Raw genomic sequence first — 20,705 nt, 5'->3', positions numbered from 1 at the left:
ATGAGGTGTGTAATTGATAGAAAATAATACATTTTTGGGGTGAACTACTCCTTTAATGGGTTAAAAAAAAGAAGCTGGCATCGCTCGTGTGTGTGTGTGCTCGTGTGTGCGTGCGGTGTACCCACCAGGTGCGCGTGTTGACCTCGTAGCGGTAGAGGTCGTCCACCAGGCCGAACTTGTTGGCGGGCAGGGCCTTGTACCCTCCGTGGACGTACACGCTGCCGCTGGCGCTGTCATAGGAGCTGGTGTGACCGTACCCGCCCTGTGCCACCGCGCCCCGCGTCTCTGGCATGGTCCACGTGTTCTTCCCTGAAGAGTTAACACACACACACACACACACAGTTTCAACCAGTGCTATAACACACATTTACTCAGGTACTGTACTTAACACATTGTGTGCCAAAAACGGCTTGCAAAGACATGCGTCGAGTGCCATAAACGGCTATAACCGTTTAGCCAATTTATTTTTATTTTTATTTATTTTTCACATGGGGCGCCCTAACGCAACTTTGGAATGATCCACGGACCCACGACCATCGCGCACGCCCCCTTTGTTTACATCCAGATCCTCGTGGAGCCGTCTACAGCTCTAAACAGACCAGCGTAAACGGTAAGAACGCGTTTTAAAAACAGTGGGTCTCAAAAAAAATTGGTCCAGGGACCCTCATGGTTCCTTCAGGGGTTTCCAAATGGCGTAGTATACATTTTTACATGCACATATTGTACTTTTTACTCCACTACAATAAATTACAAAATTCAGTTACCAGTTACTTTGTAGATTTTGATTATCATTACAAAACATGCATTAACCAATTAAGCCAAACTTTATACTTTGTCTATTGATCTACAAGGTCATATCTTGTAGATTTTTATAAGATGTCACATTTTGAATTGTTTTGAAAAAACTTGTGAAATTGGACATTCTACATAATGAGTGCTTTTACTTTTGGTACTTTAAGTATATTTTGACGCCAATAAGTCAAATTCAGTGTTGGGACTAACGCGTTACTAACATAACGCAACTACTATTTGCGGTAACTAATAACGTAACTAGTTACCTTTTCCCATTCAGTAACGCCGTTATAGTTACTGTGATTTAAATGGGTGCGTTACTGCGTTACATAATGTGATCCAAGTGAACTGTCTCCCCCCACCCCCCCACGGAGCAGCCTGCCTGTCATCTTACAGGCAAATCCAGGCATGTGCTCTCACAGTACCATGAAAAAGTGAAAGTGGACTGAGAGGAGTGATGATTGGTTAACGCGGGGGGGGGGGGGGATTTCAGGCTAAGCCAATCAGAGACAGAGTTGGGCGGGTCTTGCCTTATGGGGAAAATACACAGACACACAAACCCTTGCTAACACACACATTCACGGTCGGCAACACGCTCACCACCACCGCAGCTTTAGTTTGCAGCTTGGAAATATAACCATTATTTTGAATTTGTGGGGATAAAGGACGCTAAACATATTGCAGTCAAATAAACAAGTAAACTGAGTGCAGGACAGAAAACATTGTCCACATCGAGTAACAGCAATGCTAATCTCCTGAAGCACCCAAATAAAGTACATGGGGTTATAAAACTAGTCGCCAAAGACCCCTCCGTCCCGGCAGTGATCCAGATGGAGCTACTCCATCTAAAACAGACAAAAAACTATTGTTTTAAATCGCCAGAACATGTCACCCAGACTCAACTAAACAGATTGATTGCCATTTGCCAGGTATGTTGTTGAGGACATGCTTCCTATCGCAACGGTTGAGTTTGTTTCCTTCAGAGAACTAGTCAGCAAAATTGCAGTGAAAGCAGCAGGGCCACTACAGTGCAGAAAGACGTTTAATTGTTCCACTACATTTCATAATGACAATTGCTACAATGGTCTTTTCTCTCACTGTGCCACAGAGCAACACTAAAACTCTGTGTGTGTGTGTGTGTGTGTGTGTGTGTGTGTGTGTGTGTGTGTGTGTGTGTGTGTGTGTGTGTGTGTGTGTGTGTGTGTGTGTGTGTTTTTGGCGAAACATGCTATTTTCAACTGGCCGCAATTATGGAACGGATTACCGCAATCAGATTTTTTTTATTCTATAATGAGGGGATCACCGTGAGGACGGTGATCACGGAAAATATTTTGTGACTACTTGAAATGTAAAAAAAATCGTTAAAAACGCTGGCACTGGCTGTACCCTGTTTTAAAAAACCTCTGGCAAGGAATGTGTTAATGGATTAATGATGGAGGGAACCAGGAAGTGAGTGCGGGGGTCTTACTGAGGTGGTACTCCTGCACGTTGCTGACGTAGCTGTAGATGGGGGAGTAGCCGAAGATGACCACCATGACCGCCTCGCCGCCCTCCAGCACGACGCAGTGGGCCGTGTGGCCCTCCACGGCGTACACCTGGGCCCCCCCCGCGCTGGGGCTCCCCGGGGGGGTCCCCGGGACGGGGGTCCTCTGCTGCCACGTGCGGCTGGGCACGTTGAACGCCCACAGCTCGTCCGTCACGTTCCCCGAGCCGGCCTCCAGCTTCCCGCCGAACATGAAGATGTCGTCCTGCCGGGGAGAGAGACACACACACACACACACACACACACACACACACACAAACACACAATCAGCTTTATTGTCAACATTGATGGAAGAAAGTACTCACATTTTTACTTAAAGGGATAGTTCACCCCAAAACATTACTTTTTTTCTATCGATAAGTCACCCCATGGAAACTTGAATTCATGGATATATTTTTTTTGTCACATTCCTAAGACAATTATTTAATAAATAAATCAAATTATTGGCTTAGGAATGTGACAAAAAAATATCCATGAATTCAAGTTTCCATGGGGTGAGTAATCGATAGAAAAAAAGTCATTTTAGGGGTGAACTATCCCTTTAAGAAAAAGTATCAATACTGCAATGTAGGAAAAGTCTGCTATTCAAAATTTGCTTGAGTAAAAGTAGAAAAGTATTAGCATCAAAATATACTTAAAGTACCAAAACTTAAAGCTGAACTATGTAACTTTCCTCTTCTACCCCGGATTTGAACCCGATTGCCTGCGCAAGAGCTGAATGTTTTACCATTGAGCGAATAGAGCCATGCCTGCTTGCTCAGGGGATAAATTGAATCTTGACCATCAGGTCAAATTCAATTAATTCGTGTCAGAACCTGTGTTTAGGTGAGACATGACCTTTGACACAATTTAAATGTATCAATAGAAGAGCAGGGAGACAAAATGCAACCATCCCAATTGTATAAGTTATATTGGATTAACATAACATACAGATTGGACAAAATGACATTATATTCACAAATGTAAATTTTCAAAATGCTTACAAATCTTTTGAAAATAGCAGATCTACAAGGTCACAATGTGAGCTTGTAGATCTGCTGTTTTCAAATAGCCAAACAATGCCAAACAATGAACGCTCAACGCTTTACTTGGCCAGAGATGACAGCTGTTTAACTGAAATGCAGACAGAGGATGCTATTACAGTCTATCGCCACAAGATGGCTGCACACTACAGGCCCTTGAGACGAGTTGTAATCTAATGCAACTTGGGTCTGTTGTAATACGTTTTATTTCCAATCACAGCTACTGGTGTGACTTCCCCCGTTTAATAAGCCTATTGATCTCACTCTCCGTGGTCGGCACCTCAGCAACACTGGTTAATTTGGTTATCTACACCCCATCGCCACCAACAGCATTTGCATGTCCTCTCTAAACGTTGTTATAAAGTCTGCCTGTCTCGAACTGTCTCGCCACATTTTCGCCTCTCGCTGACTCTCTCCACTGCTTCCATAAAAAATAGTCAAGTGACAGTGCGCACAACGCGTTTTGCTGACAAACTGTCAAGATTTCATAAAACCGAATTAAACCATAAAACCTTGGCGCCCTAACCCATAGTTTGAGAACTTCCGTCTTAGAGTCATGCCATGTTTAGACAACATGCTTTTAGAAAAGAGGGGGAAAAAGCATCACGACAACATTGGTTGGTAGCGTGATGTCGCAATCAAACCTGTACGGATGAGTGATTGATTGATTTACCGGTCTCTTTTTTTGCATCCCTGTCACTGTCAACCCCTACTGTTTGGTCTTGAAATAAATAAATAACAATGTGTGTGTGTGTGTGTGTGTGCGTGTGTGTGTGCTCACCTGATAAGCAGCTAGGGAGTGTCCGTATCTTGGCAGAGGGCCACTGTTGATGGGAACGGTGTTCCACACCCCACTGTCCAGGTTGTAGCTGTGGAACAAACGCACAAGTTTAACCATTTTCAATCTGGCAGCCATATTTATATATGTGTGTGTGTATATATATATATATATATATATATATATATATATATATATATATATATATATACTGGCAAAGAATCTTCTAATATAAATATTTCAAAGGAATTAAAAAAAAAAAGAAATCATGTTCTGAAATTGGGAAAATAGCCGAGCTGAAACAAAGTATATGTTTAAAAACTTTCAACATGGCATTGCTATTTTGGGCATGACAATATAGGCAAAGAAAATCGAAAGAAGAAAATAGCCCGTCTACAAGCTCACAAGATGGACAATTTTCGCAAATTTTCAACCTTACATTGCAACGATAGTTTTTTCTTTCTGTAAGGTCAACAGCAAACCCGTTTTTGATATGCTAATTACCGGTAGTGGTTGTGGCAAAAATACTACAATATAAAAGTAAAGAAAAGGCTGCACACTCGTAGTCACGATGCAGGATTTATTGAAATGAAACCAACGTTTCGGCTTGGAAAGGTCTTCTTCAGGGAATAACGATATAATAGTACAATATAAAACAAGTCAAGAGACGTCACACGGAGGAGAATATGACAAGTGTGCAGGACGACTCGGAAGGCAAAAAGTTAAACGAGCTTGAAGCAGCTCCGTCGAGAAAAAAAAACTGCAATCCGTGTTCAAGAGACGTATGATGGAGCTGTCAACAGCAGCTATATTACTGCCAGTGGTGGAAAGTACATTTACGTACTGTAATTACTAAGTACAATTTTAAAGTGTTTTTTTCTTTACTGCAGTATTTCCAATGTTCAATACTTTTACTCCACTACATCTCAGAGGCAAATATTATACTTTTACTCCACTACAATTATTTGGCAACTTTAGTTACTAGTTACTTTATAGATTTTTATTATTACAAACCATATATTACCCACTTCAGCCCCGTATACATTTCAGCCATTTGAAAATAGCCAATATACAAGCTCACAATCCGTCACGATGCAGCGGATTGAGAGCTTGTAGATCTGCTATTTTCAAAAGATATTTATACATTAGAAAACTTGTGAAATGGGACATTCTGCATAATGAGAACTTTCTACTTCTGGCACTTTAAGTGCATTTTGATACCAATACTTTTGTACTTGTACTCAAGTAAACTATGAATTCCGGACTTTTACTTGTAAAAGAGTATTTCTACATTGCAGTATTGACACTTTTACTTAAGTAAAACATACGAGTACTTTTTCCACCACTGATTACTGCCAACTAAATTTCTGCTGCATGGAAGCCATACTGAGAGGGAGGGGGGGTTTTCATCACAGCATGCATGAGCTGGGCTGTCTAGAGAAGAGACAGACTTCTACTAAAATCAGCCTGTCAAGAAACACTGTGGCAGAGACCATCAGGGACCTTGCAAGAGATTGGAACAGTCGACTGTGCGTCTCGTGCGTGTCGCTCATGGGATTAATTACAAGAGTCTCAGGATGGTTTCCAAGTCCTCACTGAGCTCGAGAAGGTATTTTCGCTCCGTCAGATCTGTCGGGAGGAACTCCGAATGGAACTAATTGACGTTCAGTGTAGCTCGGCTTTGAAACATCAGTTTGAGGCTGGTGTGTGCCTGGACTCATTCTATCGTTACCTGGGAACGATGCAGTGGTGGAAAGTAACTAAGTACATTTACTCAAGTACTGTACTTGAGTAAAATGTTTAGGTATTTTTACTTTACTGGAGTATTTCCAATTTCCAATACTTTTACTTCTACTCCAATACATCTCAGAGACAAATATTGTACTTTTACTCCGCTACAATTATTTGAAAACTTTAGCTACTAGTTACTTTGTGGATTTTATCAATACAAAACATACATTAACCACTTCAGCCCTATATACATTTCGGCCATTTGAAAATAGCAGATCTACAAGCTCACAATGCATCGCATTGTGAGCTTGTAGATCTGCTATTTTCAAAAGTTGTTATACATTTGAAAATGTGAAATGGGACATTCTGCATAATGAGAACTTTTTACTTTTGGTACTTTAATTACATTTTGATACCAATACCTTTGTACTTTTACATTTTGAATACAGGACTTTTACTTGTAACAGAGTATTTCTACATTGCTGTATTGATACGTTTACTTAAGTAAAAACATGCGAGTACTTTTTGCACCACTGGAACGACGTACCCCAAGAGGACAGAGTTTGATCTCAGAGATCCTTTTGCACGTTTAGGGACAACAAATCTCTACGAGGAGGCGTTCCCCATAATGAATGCCTGTGCATAAACACCATCCCAGACAATGACCTCCTTCAGTCGTTCCCAAAAGGACGCATTTAGACCTGGAAAGAGTCTGTGTTATTTTTAGATTTCTTTGGCTATTCAAAAATAGCAGATATATATAAGTTCACAGCGCGTCACGCTGTGAACTTGTGCATCTGCTATTTTTGAATAGCTATGAGCTTGTATATCTGCTATTTCTTCTTAAATCGTGGACAATTTGTGCAAATCTTTGAATATATACATTTGTTTTTGTCCAACATTTGTAACTCAAATCTTTGCGTCTGGGAATTCTACAAATGTCTTCTAAATCCTAACAGTTTTCTGAAAAACGTATGTCGCTATATGAGTGGTTCTCAAACTTTTCCATGTCAAGGACCCCCATCTCAAAATATGTTGTTCTAGGGACCCCCCAGAAGCACAGATCGGAGTTAAAAATGCTTGTCTTGAAACATATATTCAAAGATTTGCACGATTTAAAAAAGAAATAGCAGAAAAAACAGCAGATCTACAAGCTCATAGCACGGCACTCTGTGCCACGCAATTTTCTGAAAATCTCTTAACCACTTAAACCCTCCTACGCTAAAGAGCACTGAGTTACAAATGTACTTGGTCTGCTATTGTTTCCTTCTACACCGAATGTCTTCTCCAGATATAGGTCGATCTACAAGCTCACAACGCGTCGCAATCGACTATCTCTGGCGAATGTCTCCCCCCCCCCCCCAGAATATGGGAAGTTGGGGTTCAAGTGGTTCCCTGACGGCCCCCCACTTTAAAACCCCAGTGTTCCGGGCCCCATGACTTACTTGAGGATCATCTGGAAGGAGCTGTAGTTGAAGGTGTAGCCCCCCACCACCCACATGATCTTGTCCTGGACCACCGTCCTGTGCGAGGCTCTGGCCAGGGACGTGCTGAAGGGCTTGACGCTAGGCAGCACCCAGAAGGACTCCGTGGACGGCACCGTGAGGGAGCAGTCTGGACCTGAAACGACACACGTTCAATAAGATGACAATCACATTAATGAGAATCACACATGCTGAGAAACATGCTAACTAACGGCCGATAAGACAGCATGAAAGATATTCAGAATTTGACCCGTTAAAACATGTATCTGTGTCATTTTAGATTTTAGCCAGTGGTGGAAAAAGTGCTCAATTTTTTTTACTTAAGTAAAAGTATCAATACTGCAATGTAGAAATACTCGGTTAGAAGTAAAAGTGAGGTATTAAAAATGTACTTTAGTACAAAAGTATTGGTATCAAAATGTACTTAAAGTACCAAAAGTAAAAGTACTCTTTGTGCAGAATGTCCCAGTTCAAAAATGTATTAAAAATCTTTTGAAAATAGCAGATCTACAAGCGCACGCATTGTGAGCTTGTAAATCGGCTATTTTCAAATGGCCAGAATATATATAGGGCTGAAGTGGTTACTGTATGTTTTGTGATAATAATCTAAATCTGCAAAGTAACTAGTAACTAAAGCTGTCAAATAATTGTAGTGGAGTAAAAGTATAATATTTGCCTTGAGATGTAGTGGAGTAGAAGTAAAAGTATTGAAAATAGGAGATACTCCAGTAAAGTAATAATTCCTCAGTACAGTACTTAAGTAAATGTAATTAGTTACTTTACACCACTGATTTTAGCTATATATGTATATAATATATAGCAACATAAGTTCTTCAGAAAACTCTTAGGATAAACAAAAATAGCAGATATACTAACTCAAAAATAGCAGATATACAAGCTCACAGCGTGACGCACTGTGAACTTGTACATCTGCTATTTTTGAATAGCCAATGCAAAATAATCTAAAATGACACACATGCTTTCCCGGTTTGAAGGACTAATGGCCTGCTGCCTGTCTAACTGTTGCGCACGACACGTGTGAGCACACACACACACACATACACAGTTAAAGGCAGCTGTGCATACACAAATCGCGCACAAACAGAAAAATAACCAGGTACACATATGGGCACTTATTAGGGCAGGACCAACACACACAAACACCCGATACTTTAGATTCATAATTATACACATAGACAGACAGACAGACAGACAATTGCCACACATTAGCACTCAATGGACCACAGTGGAAATATGCTCTGAAGCTTTTTGGGGTGTTATCCTTTTGATAGATATATTCAAATTAAATATGCATTGTCATGTATATGCATTTGCGTCAATTAAAACATCAATCAGTCCATCATTCATTAGATAGGACCCGTGCACACAGCACCTAACAAAAGGCACCACAGACATTCAGCTCTTAAAAAGATAGCACAATTACCCACACACATACAGAACACACACGTTTGTATTACTGCACATCTACAAGCTCACAATGCAGCAAAGCGTGACAAAGGTGAGTAACTAAGTTTAAATCAAGCATAATTCTAACCCCAAACCCTAAACCTCACCTCTAAATGCCTAATCCTAACCCCAACCTGAAGCCTAACTCTAAAACAACCAATTTGTCTTTACAGGACCAGGAAGATGTTCCTCACAATGTATATTTCTCAAATTCAACTATACTTGTGGGGACATTCAGACCTCACAAATATAGCAATACCAGTACACACACACACACACGCACACACACACACACACAGGCGTTGTGTGCTACCTTGCCAGCTGTCATTGCAGACACACAGCTTCTCCCCGGTGAGGTCACAGTAGCCGTGGTCGGGGCTGCCACAGTTGTTCCTGCAGTATGGGATGTCACACGCCTCGCCCTTCCAGTACTTGTCACACTCACAGTACACCCGGCTGGCGATGGAGTTCCCCGTGGTGCACTTCCCGTGACCCGAGCAGTTGTTGGGACACGAGTTGATCCTAGAGAGAGAGAGACACACACACACACACACACACACACACAGGGTTTTATTACTACACTTCTGAGGACATTAACATTTTAGGACGGCGATGTTATGACATTTTATGAATTTCTAAAATGTATGATGATTTATGATTTATATTTTGTTTAGCTTTTTCATATATTTTTTAACCCATTAACGCCTGAGGTTCCGATTCTACAAATGTCTTCTAAATCCTAGCAGTTTTCTGAAAAGCCTGTGTTGCTATCAGTGGTTCTCTAGCGTTTTCATGTCAAAGACCTCCAAAATGAGATGTATCCGGGGAGCCCCATCTCGAAATGTTTTGTTCCAGTAACCCCCAGAAGCAAAGATTTGAGTTAATAATGTTTGCTTTAAAGATATACATATTGAAAGATTTGCCCAAATTTTCTTGATTTTTCAAAAATAGCAGATCTACAAGCTCATAGTGCACTTGGTGCCGCACTATGAGCTTGTATGCTATTTTTTTAATAGCCAAAGTATAAAATAATGGTTTAAGTGGTTACACAGATGCTTTCCCGGTTATATACAAATATCCCACAAAATATATATATATATTTATATAGCGCTTTTCTAAGAATCCTTAGAAAATAACACTTTATACAGGGGGGGGAGAAAAGAACAATAACAAATCTTATCTTTATGACTATGCAGTAAAATCAATAAAAACACAGGAACAGTAAAACAGGGGGGGTGCAGTTAACTGGGGAAAGCCATATTGAAGAGGTGGGTTTTGAGAGTGGTCATGTCTATGTTCCCTCAGTTTAGGATTAGGTTTAGGGTTAGTGTTATTTCTGAAGGAGCATAGGGCTGAGGGAACATAGGTACGCTCCCGTTTGGAAGGATTGGAGGGTGGGGGGTTATTTTTGATAGTATCGGGGAGTGCATTCCACAGGGATGGGGCAGCAACAGCAAGCTTAACCCTACAGCAGAAAATGGCAGATCTACAAGCTTACAAGATCTGCTATTATTCGGTGCCGACACTGGCGTGCAACTAATAATAAATCGGCCGTAACTCTGATCCCATCCCCTAAACCTGAATTGTTTTGTACTCCTCAAATCTTTTTTAACCATAAGACAACCATTTATTTTGTAGATCGACTATTTTCACTATTCCGCATACTAGGACAAAGTATATATGGCTTAAGTAGTAAAACAAAAATTCGAAATATTTAAAATAAGTATCCAATGTGAGGCAAGCTAACATGCATATCAACAATTACATGTTCCTCGTCCTTACTGTCAACATGAGTACAGGAGTACAGGAAAATAGTTTCAAGTATGCTAACCTCCTGCATATTAATGCAAGTAACTGAAAAATGGGTTTTGTTTTGAAAGGGTGGTTGACATTATGTAACAATTCCACAAGATGGAGCTTAACAACATGGAAAATAACAGAGTGCCCATACAGTAGCTGCCTACCGTGCAATCACCTAGCTATTACCTAAAGTATGTCCCATACATGTGCTTTTTAATGACCGTTAATGCACAGACTGCAAATAAAGTGGATTACTTAGGGATTACCTATATATAAATTCAATATGGAATCGTAAGCATCTTTGCAAAAGGCAACAGCATTGCAGCCTTAACACCAAATTTAGGGGAATTACTTGTATTAGTTCTATAATATTTAATGTATATTCAAATGCAATTCCTAAGGTTATTGTACCAGTTTAACCACTTTTAACCTGGTATCCCTGTTTTGGCCATTTCATTATTGTCGAAATATTTACATGGTTTCTCAGACATTTTAAAAAATATTTCCAAAGCTGCAAAATAGCAGATCTGCATGCTCGTGCCGTGCTGTGATCTTGTTTATAGGCCATTTATTCCATTTTTCAGCAGGGGGGCAACAGACGGAGGCTATGGCACAGACGGAGGGTCCTTCGCATAAATTAAAGGACCAACTGGACCAATCTGCTGTATATCTTCATATAATTGGTCCTAACTATTGCTCGGTAGTTGGCACCATTTCTGTCTACTCACTCTGTGTCGAAGAGGAGGGCTGCGGACAGTTCAAAAACCTGCCTACAAGTTATTTCAAATAAGATTTCAAATAAGATTTCAAACCAAATGTTTTTTTCTTTTTTATTAAAGGGATAGTTCACCCCCAAAAAAAACAAAATTTCTATCGATTAGTCACCACATTTTTATTGTTTTTGTCGCATTCCTAAGCCAATAATTTGATGACCAGCGGACCGGTAGGCAGCGGTTCCGGTAGGAGACACAAAGGAGACTCTTTGCGTCTCCTACCGGAACCGCTGCCGGTCATCAAATTATTGGCTTAGGAATGCGACAAAAAATAAAAGATATCCATGAATTCAAGTCTCCATGGGGTGACTAAACGATAGGAAAAAAAGTCATTTTGGGGGTGAACTATCCCTTTAAAGTAAGAACAATGGCTTCTATTTCACTATGCTTTCCAGGAAGAGAAAGGCTGTAGTTTCTATTAGCTTGGAATCCCCATCGGTGATGTCACTGGTACTTTCTGAACTGTCCACAGCCCACCAATGAGACAGATTGAGTAGACGGAAATCTTATTATAAGATTATATAATATTATAATATGAGCATTAGTGAGGATGTGAAGATAAGGTTGAAATGGCTTAAGTGCTCTTAACCCATTAAGACCTGAGGCGATTCTGTTTTCTAAATCCTAACTTTTTGAAAATAAAATCAAGATTTTTCAAAAATAGCAGATCTACAAGCTCATAGCGCGGCACTCGGTGCCGCGCTATGAGCTTGTATATCTGCTATTTTTGAATAGCCAAAGAAATCTAAAGTGACACAGATGCGTTCCAGGTCTTAATGGGTTAAGATAAAATAAGATGCAATGTGTACTGATCCCCTGGAGGGGGCGCTGGATACTCACATGGAATAAAGCAAAATAAAATTAAATCTGATGACTGAAAATGTAATGATGTTGTTTAGGTATTATCATTCTAAACCTATGCTGCTGCTGTTCTGTTCTACATACAGCATACATGGGCAACTGGTGACCCGGGGGCCAAATGCGGCCCCCACCTTCACTTAATGTGGCCCGAAGGTTAATATCAGAATACTGATATATTGTTGATTTCAGCTGTTACAGTACAATTCCAAACATGCAAACATGACCCGCTTTAATTACTTCAGTCTATATTAGTAGCTTAATGACTAGTATTAAAATGATGTAGTCTTTTTTTATGTCCAATGTATTTGTATTTAAGTTCATAAAGTTAACATAAGTATAACTAAATGCATTTGAAATTAAATAAAAATGTAACATTTCAGGATTCCAATTCAAAAAAGCTAAAAAGTCATTCAGGATTCCAATAAAAAAAATAGCAAAAATATGCTAATATGCTACTTTTGTGTGACGAAGTAGAGCATTAATTACGAAAAAGACAGTTAAAATACAGAGATAAGAGGATTCTGTGTGCAATGTGGCCCTCTGGTGTGGAAATATAGTGGCCCTCTCCATCATCAAAGTTGCCCACCCCTGACATACAGCCAACCAGCTAAAATAGGAGATCTCCAAGCTCACAACACGTTGCAGCGCGACATGTTGTGAGCTTGTAGATCTGCTATTTTCGGTGCACGGCGTGCTTCCATAGAAGACATGCTTATGCTGGCTTCTATGGCATCCACATGCCTGAAATCAGATGCATGGCGACTTGAGAACTTGAACCCATTGTACTCACGAGTAGAAGATGTCGAACCCGGTCAGGTTGTAGGCCGCGTCGCTGAAGAAGTGCAGCAGAGCGTAGCCTGAGGTGGTCTCCACCTCCGGGACCGTCTCGTTGCCCCTCACCTCCGGTACGATCACACCACTGCACACACACACACCACAGAGTACTTTTACCCCAAAAATAGCAACTTTGAAAAAAAGTATACTTACAGGATCCACTATACAGGATCCAGCCTGATTTACTACGTTTGGCTGATTTTTTTTTTCTCACTTCGCTTATCAGTCTGGCCAGCCTCCTATTTCAGTCGTATTTTAATGACGTAGGCAAGTCAGGAAGTGACTCGAGTTTTACATTGGCAACACTGGGTGTGAATACTGTCTATCATGCTTGAACATTGACCGTTGGCTCTGGACACATCTATAGAAATCTAACACACTCATTATTAATTTGTTTGATGCAGCTCTGTGTTGCTCACTAGTCTGCCATGTTTTTAATCTACTGTAGTTTTTAATCTGCTGTAGTTTTGAACCTGAACTTGAAAACAAACTAGAAAATCAGCCTGGGGTTACCTTTAAAGGACACCGTTACTGATTATTATTAACCATAATCCTTTTCGTTCTACTGTCAGAAAGACATGTGACATTCTGATGTGATGCTTTCCAATGAGTTCAGTGTGATGAGAGCTTGCTCACTCTGTGCTGGAAAACCTTCGCCAGCCTACGTAAAACGCAGGTTTCAACAAGTTTTTACATAGCCAGCCTACGTAAAACGTAGGATTCAACAGGTTTTTTACATAGCCAGCCTACGTAAAACGCAGGTTTCAATAGGTTTTTACGTAGCCAGCCTACGTAAAACGCAGGTTTCAACAGGTTTTATACATAGCCAGCCTACGTAAAACGCAGGTTTCAACAGGTTTTTACGTAGCCAGCCTACGTAAAACGCAGGTTTCAACAGGTTTTATACGTAGCCAGCCAACGTAAAACACAGGTTTCAACAGGTTTTTACGTAACCAGTCTACGTAAAACGTAGGATTTCAACATTTATTTTTACGTAACCAGGACAAGATTGTCCAGTACATTTCCTTCCAATAGAATGACAAGATTAGAATGATTTTTTTTAAAAGATGCACTGATTGTTGCTTTGATTTTTGCTGTCACGTGTGGCTGACATAATCACAGCGAATCATCTGCCTCCATCTCACCCCTTCCTCTGCCTCCTCTTCTCTCACACCAACTAACTTCATGTCCTCTTTCACTACATCCATAAATCTCCTCTTTGGTCTTCCTCTAGGCCTCCTGCCTGACAGTTCCAACCTCAGCCTCCTTCTACCGATATACTCACTATCCCTCCTCTGTACATGTCCAAACCATCTCAGTCTGGCCTCTCTGGCTTCATCTCCAAAACATCTAAAATGAGCTGTCCCTCTGATGTACTCGTTTCTGACCCTATCCATCCTTGTTACTCCCAGAGTAGTCTCTGCTACCTCCAGCTAGCCTGGGATCCAGAGTGCTCCCTCTGACCTTCTCTGTCAACATCCTCAAAGCAAATATTGCATCTGTAGTACTCTTCCTTGGCATGAAACCATACTGCTGCTCAGAAATGCACATGTCTGCCCTTAGTCTGATCACAAGTATTTGAGATAACGGCAATTATTTTTTGCATAATCATCAGAATTTGTTTCCATTCATATTCATAATAATCAGAATTGTTTTCATTCATCTGTACATCAAAATAGCGAATCTACAAGTTCACAACACGTTGTGATATGTCTGTTGTGAGCTCGTAAATCGGCTATTTAATGATTTTTTTAAATGTATGAAAGTATAACATTATTAAATGCATGGCCTGATTTTGATTATTGGTACCAGTCATTGTCAGTGAAATCTTTGCATGGTTAAGTTATTTGTCATACCTGACATGTGCCGTGTTTTGTTTACAAAGCCTAAAAGTAAAACATAAATGTAACTTTGATTCATATATGTTCCAATGCTGAAACCACAATAACATTGTTAATCACTATTATTTGCACGACAATTAATAGTCAACATGATCGTGACAACCCTAGACAAAATGCACAGTCAGAAGCATGCAGCACGGACGGAGAGATATTTCTAAATATTTAACAACAAACCGAGTCCGTTCTTCTGCTGGTAAACACAAGGCCTGAGTTTGACATGCTTGGCAATAAAGTTGTTTAATCAATGTAGAGATGGCCCTTGAACTGAGCATTTTAAGTAATAGACAGACAGAGAGATCTCCATATATGGATCATAAAAAGGGACACAGCCAGATAGATATCTTCCATTTTGATCATAAAAGGTACGCATAAAGACAGACAGACACACACAGATCGCCATAAAGATAATAAAAGGGACACAGACAGACAGACAAAAGAGATTTGAGGATTTACAAACAGTGGTGGAAAAAGTACTCAGATATTTTACTTAAGTAAAAGTGTCAATACAGCAATATAGAAATACTCTGTTACAAGTAAAAGGCCGGAATTAAAAATGTACTTCAGCAAAAGTACTGGTATCAAAATGTACTTGAAGTACCAAAAGTAAAAGTACTAAAATGTGAGCTTGTAGATCGTCTATTTAAAAAAAGCTTATGTATAAAATAGGGCTAAAGTGGTTAATGTATGTTTTATAATATAATCATTGAAAATTTAAAAGTAACTAAAGTTCTCAAATAATTGTAGTGGAGTAAAAGTACAATATTTGCCTCTGAGATGTAGTGGAGTAGAAGTAAAAGTACTGAAAATTGGAAATACTCCAGTAAAGTACATTACTTGAGTACATGTACTTAGCTACTTTACACCACGGTTTACAAATATATATATTTCTGGACAACTGCCGATCTGACAAACTCCCCTCTTGGCACGTCATCCCTTTGCGTCGTCTGTGATACACATGCAAAGTCCATCAGTTGGACAATGGACCCTTCGCTAAGCCCCACCCACTCCACTCTGTGACTGGAGGTGCGAGTTAGTCACACCCAGGCCTGGCAAGCTCTGCTTCTCACCCATTGACTTGCATGTTAAATGACGTCTTTTCCCCTTAAAAATAATCGATAATTTCAGCAGCAAGAGCTTCAAAATCTCTTCTAAATCTAGTCAACAAGGCCTGCAGTAGGCTATGCACTGGAAAAAATGAGCATGACATTATTTCAATAAACTAAAAACACGGGAAATGTTAGAGGGAGTAATAGCCATGGATACACGACGGTCGTCTGTCTCGACTGTCATGGATGAACTTCAACCTGGTGTTTGCACTTTCTCCATTTATGGCCCGTACATCTGCATAAACAGATATACACATATTTCAAATATAAAGTGCTTATCCCATGGCCACGGATGTTACATTTATGAACGGGCTCTCAGAAGTACCCTTATCATCCGTATTGTTCAATAAAAAGCATTTTAATCTGATTGGTGGCCATTTTCTCCAAATGGTAATTTTGAGAGTCCCGTGCATAATTGTAACATCCGTGGCCATAGGGTAAGCACTTTATATTTTAAATCTGAACATTTATATAGATGCACGCGTAAATGGTCCTGGAGAAAGTGCAAACACTAGTTTGAAGTTGATCCATGACTGTAACAGGAGTTTTCATGTACCGCAGGGTAAGACTAACAGTAGCAGACTAGCAGTTAATAAATAGACGAACAAATGAATGAATATACTTTAACTTGCGGAATCCGAAACAGGCAGCGCTATGATTCTGAATTTTGTTACGATTGCGGTGATTAGTATTATTGACACCACCTGGGCGAGTGAGTCGTGTAACTTTCCCGACGTTAAGCTGTGTATGTGTTGAACAACACAGCACCATTTTCTTATGTGTTGAACAACACAGCATGCAGCCTTGCAGTTTAAGCGCAGATTTCAGGGAAAAGAACCCTCCAACGGTTTTGGGTACGTGGAATCTGTTGCTGGTTCATATAGTCACCATTGCGTTATCGTGGTATTCCTATTCTTGCTATTATGTTGCAAATGATTGTGTGTGTGCGGGCAAAATAACATTGACAGCTATGCCAGGTGACGAAAGCTTGCCAGACCTATGTCAGGCTAACAACGGTTGCTAAGCTGGCATTGGACAATCGCTTTTGGGGTGGGGTTTAGCGAAGGGTCCAGTCTCAAGATATGCAGACAGACAGACAGAGACAGGAAGGCTTATGATTTATCAGTGTCTTACCTGAAAACGGCCACCAGGGGGGCGTATACTGAGTCTCCATCGTAGATGTACATGTGGTCCCAGCTGCACTCTGTGGCAAAGTGGTTAAATCGCAGCCTCAGCACCGCATTTGGACTGCAGGAGGAAAGAACACACCGAACAATTTGATTAGAATTATGTTCATCTCTGACATTGAGCTATGACCTTGACCTTTGACTGATTTGTGGAAGAATACCAACAGCACGGTCTTTAACTCTATCCCGTGGTGTAAAGTAACTAAATACATTTACTCAAGTACTGTACTTAAGTACAAGGTTGTGGTATTTTTTACTTTACCGGAGTATTTCCAATTTTCCGTACTTTTACTTCTAATCCACTACATCTCAGAGGCAAATATTATACTTTTACTCCACTACAATTATTTGAAAACTTGAGTTACTAGTTACTTTGTAGATTTTGATTATTATTACAAAACATACATTAACCACTTCAGCCTTAAATAAATTTCAGCCATTTGAAAATAGCAGATCTACAAACTCACAATGCGTCGTGATGTGACACATTGTGAGCTTGTCGATCTGCTATTTTCAAAAGATTTGTATACATTTTGAACACTTGTGAAATGGGACTTTCTGCATAATGAGTACTTTCTACTTTTGGTACTTTAAGAACATTTTGATACCAATACTTTTGTACTTTCACTCAAGTCAATTTTGAATTCCAGAATTTGACTTGTAACAGAGTATTTCTACATTGCAGTATTGATACTTTTATTTTTACTGACACTGACATGTGTGATGTAGGAATAAGCAAGAACTCTAGTCTGGTACAAGGCGAAATAATCACATCAAGTAGAGAGCAGAGAGAACAGCCAAGTGCCTCCAAGAAACAAGGATACCAGGTAAACCATGAACCTAGGATCTGTCTAAACCAGTGGTTCTCAAAATGCGGCACGGGGACCCCCAGGGGTACTTGAGGGGGTTCAAGGGGGGCCCCAACTAAATTAGTTAATATACAGGATCATCTAAAAAGAATTACATAAAATAAATAAATTAAAAATTAAAAATGTTCTAGATTCATTGCACATAAAGTGTTACTCTTGATGATTACAGTATAGGCATATATGACGTTTTCCACAATTTATATATATATTTTTTTTGATAATCCTGTAGCATTAAAATAAGTTTAATCACTTTAAAACTTATACCGGTATTATTTTTTTTGAATAGCCGATCTACAAAGCATTGCGATGCAATCCTTGTATGAGGTCCCTGGCACAAGATCCTTTCAGATGGTCTTCCGTGGCCAAATACGTATTAATTACATGAAAACATTTGAGAACCACCTGACTAAACAACATGCTGGGACAAATCACAACCGGTGTACATTTTAAACTATAGGATACCAGGTAATCAATGAACTTGAATGAACATCCGTGTTCGGGTGCCGTGACGCAAGTCCAGGGGTGCCACAGAATGCTTTTGATAATATTTGGAATTCATCAATATCACTTCAGTTTAACCCCTTAGACCCCTCTATACTTCGGAAAACAGACCTGAGATTGCACTGTACTTGGTGCGTTCTTTTTCAGTCTACGGCAGTGGTTCCCAAACTCGGGGGGGGGGGGGGGGGGGGGGGGGGATTAGCTTAATGTGCAGCATTGCTTCCTCACTCAACAGTAAACATACCAACATACAGTATACAGTAAGTGTATACAGGGTATCTGCACATTCATAAAGTTACAATTTAATGACTTTTAAGACCTTTTTAATACCAAATTGTCAAATATTCCGTAAGAAAGAGGCAAACATTGTGAAAATAGCCGATCTACAAGCTGGCCCCCTCAGCTTGTAAGCTCACAACGCCTCGCGTTGTGAGAAATGTTTGAGAACCAACCATTGATCTACAGTCCAAAAAGTGTGTTTCTGTGTGCCCACCAATAAACTGATTTTCTGTGCCGGTGCTCTCTTGCCAGCTGAAAGGTACAACCACAGAAACCAGTGTCGCCAGATTTTGCGAGAGAAATAAGCAACCAGGTCTATGAAAACAAGCCCAAATAAAGCAGCACGGTCACATGAGCAATTCAAACATATGAATCGGTTATTTCAACATATTCGATCTACAAGCTCACAACGTGTCGTGATGCCACCAATATTTTCAAGCAAATTTACAGAAAAACAAGCTCAAAGCCGCTTGTAATAAGCGGACATGGCAACCCTGACAGAAACACATTGGTTTCAGTAGAACCTGACCTATTTCCTGGCAAAAAAAAATACGAAAATTCAACAAACGGCGCTGTTGTTCGCTGTTAAACGGTTAGTGGTCGTCGAGAGAGCAAAGTGATATTTGGTAGAAAAATATTGTCTTTAAAACACTAAAAGTCCTGTGGCTGCTGAAGTTTATTTTTCTTACTGGTGTCTGTACCTCCCGAATCGCAAAACCCCAAAGTAAACAGAATAAAGAACGTTAACATGCATCTGTATATTCCAAGCGCCTCATCTCCAGTTCTCATAGGCCAAATAACAGCTTTGGGTTGTTGGTTTTATTTATTTGTGACATATATATGAACACACACCCAGACTGTGCCATTAGGAGCAGTGTGTGCGTGTGGCCACATGAACCCTAAAGTGGTTAATATGATTGTAATTCTATATTCTTTTTTTTTGCTGGGGACCCCCTGGAACACCCCCAACTTTGAGAACCAATGGTCTAAACTCTAAACAATATACTATAAAAAAAAAGATATATCTTTACAATGAAACTATAGGATACCAGGTAAACAATGAACCTAGCATCTTAGCAAAAAATAATATGATATCTAACTTTGTTGTACATTATGGTCAAGAAAAAGCACATGTAAGTAACAAAAACATGAGGACAAAGGACAAAGGTACGGTACGTCTGAATCATACATGGGCAACTGGTGGCCCGAGGGCCACATGCGGCCCCCACCTTCACTTTTAATGTGGCCTACAGGTTAAAGGGATATTTCACTTTCAAAAAAACTTTTGGTCATTTTATCGTCTATTCAGGCTTTAGTGACCCCCCCAGACCGTTTTTAAGTTACTTCATTCAATATTTAGATATTTGATATCCATTTTATCAGACACGCCCCCTTCCCATACAAACCCATTATAACTTCAAACTCCATTTTTAACATGTTAGATTCGTCAAAAACACCTGTCCTTGGTTCTGGTGACTCACCCTGCTCTCCTAATACGCGAGGGGGCCGTGTTTTTTCGATAACTTTTTTCATTTATTTTTAATGTTTTTTTTGGAAAATGGAACAAATTAAATACATTAAAAAAATTAAATAAAATAAATGAAAAAAGTAATCGAAAAAACACGGCCCCCTCACGTATTAGGAGGGCTGGGTGAGTCAGCAGAACCAAGGACGGGTGTTTTTGATGAATCTAACGGGTTAAAAAGGGAGTTTGAAGTTATAATGGGTTTGTATAGGAAGGGGGCGTGTCTGATAAAATTATTATCAAATATCTAAA

The 20,705-nt window shown here is 39.9% G+C and overlaps 1 protein-coding gene across 5 annotated transcripts in view; it reads right to left on the bottom strand.

Annotated features, from left to right (window-relative positions):
- The window catches only part of atrnl1b (attractin-like 1b), a 149,095-nt gene that overhangs the window by 118,601 nt on the left and 9,789 nt on the right, over positions 1 to 20,705 (bottom strand). For all 5 annotated transcript variants that reach the window (XM_080456210.1, XM_080456211.1, XM_080456212.1 and 2 more), the window contains exons 4-10: positions 17,227 to 17,340; positions 13,042 to 13,170; positions 9,131 to 9,339; positions 7,312 to 7,486; positions 4,139 to 4,226; positions 2,261 to 2,540; positions 126 to 309 (exon numbers count right to left, since the gene is read on the bottom strand). In XM_080456210.1, coding sequence (XP_080312336.1) covers positions 126 to 309; positions 2,261 to 2,540; positions 4,139 to 4,226; positions 7,312 to 7,486; positions 9,131 to 9,339; positions 13,042 to 13,170; positions 17,227 to 17,340 — 1,179 coding nt within the window. The remainder of the gene's footprint in view (positions 1 to 125; positions 310 to 2,260; positions 2,541 to 4,138; positions 4,227 to 7,311; positions 7,487 to 9,130; positions 9,340 to 13,041; positions 13,171 to 17,226; positions 17,341 to 20,705) is intronic.

This window comes from Gymnoscopelus braueri, assembly GCF_963280865.1.
Source record: "Gymnoscopelus braueri genome assembly, chromosome: 17".
In the NCBI taxonomy this organism is placed as follows: domain Eukaryota; kingdom Metazoa; phylum Chordata; class Actinopteri; order Myctophiformes; family Myctophidae; genus Gymnoscopelus; species Gymnoscopelus braueri.
The sequence above is the reverse complement of the archived record's forward strand: the minus strand, read 5'-3'. Positions and strand labels throughout refer to the sequence as shown.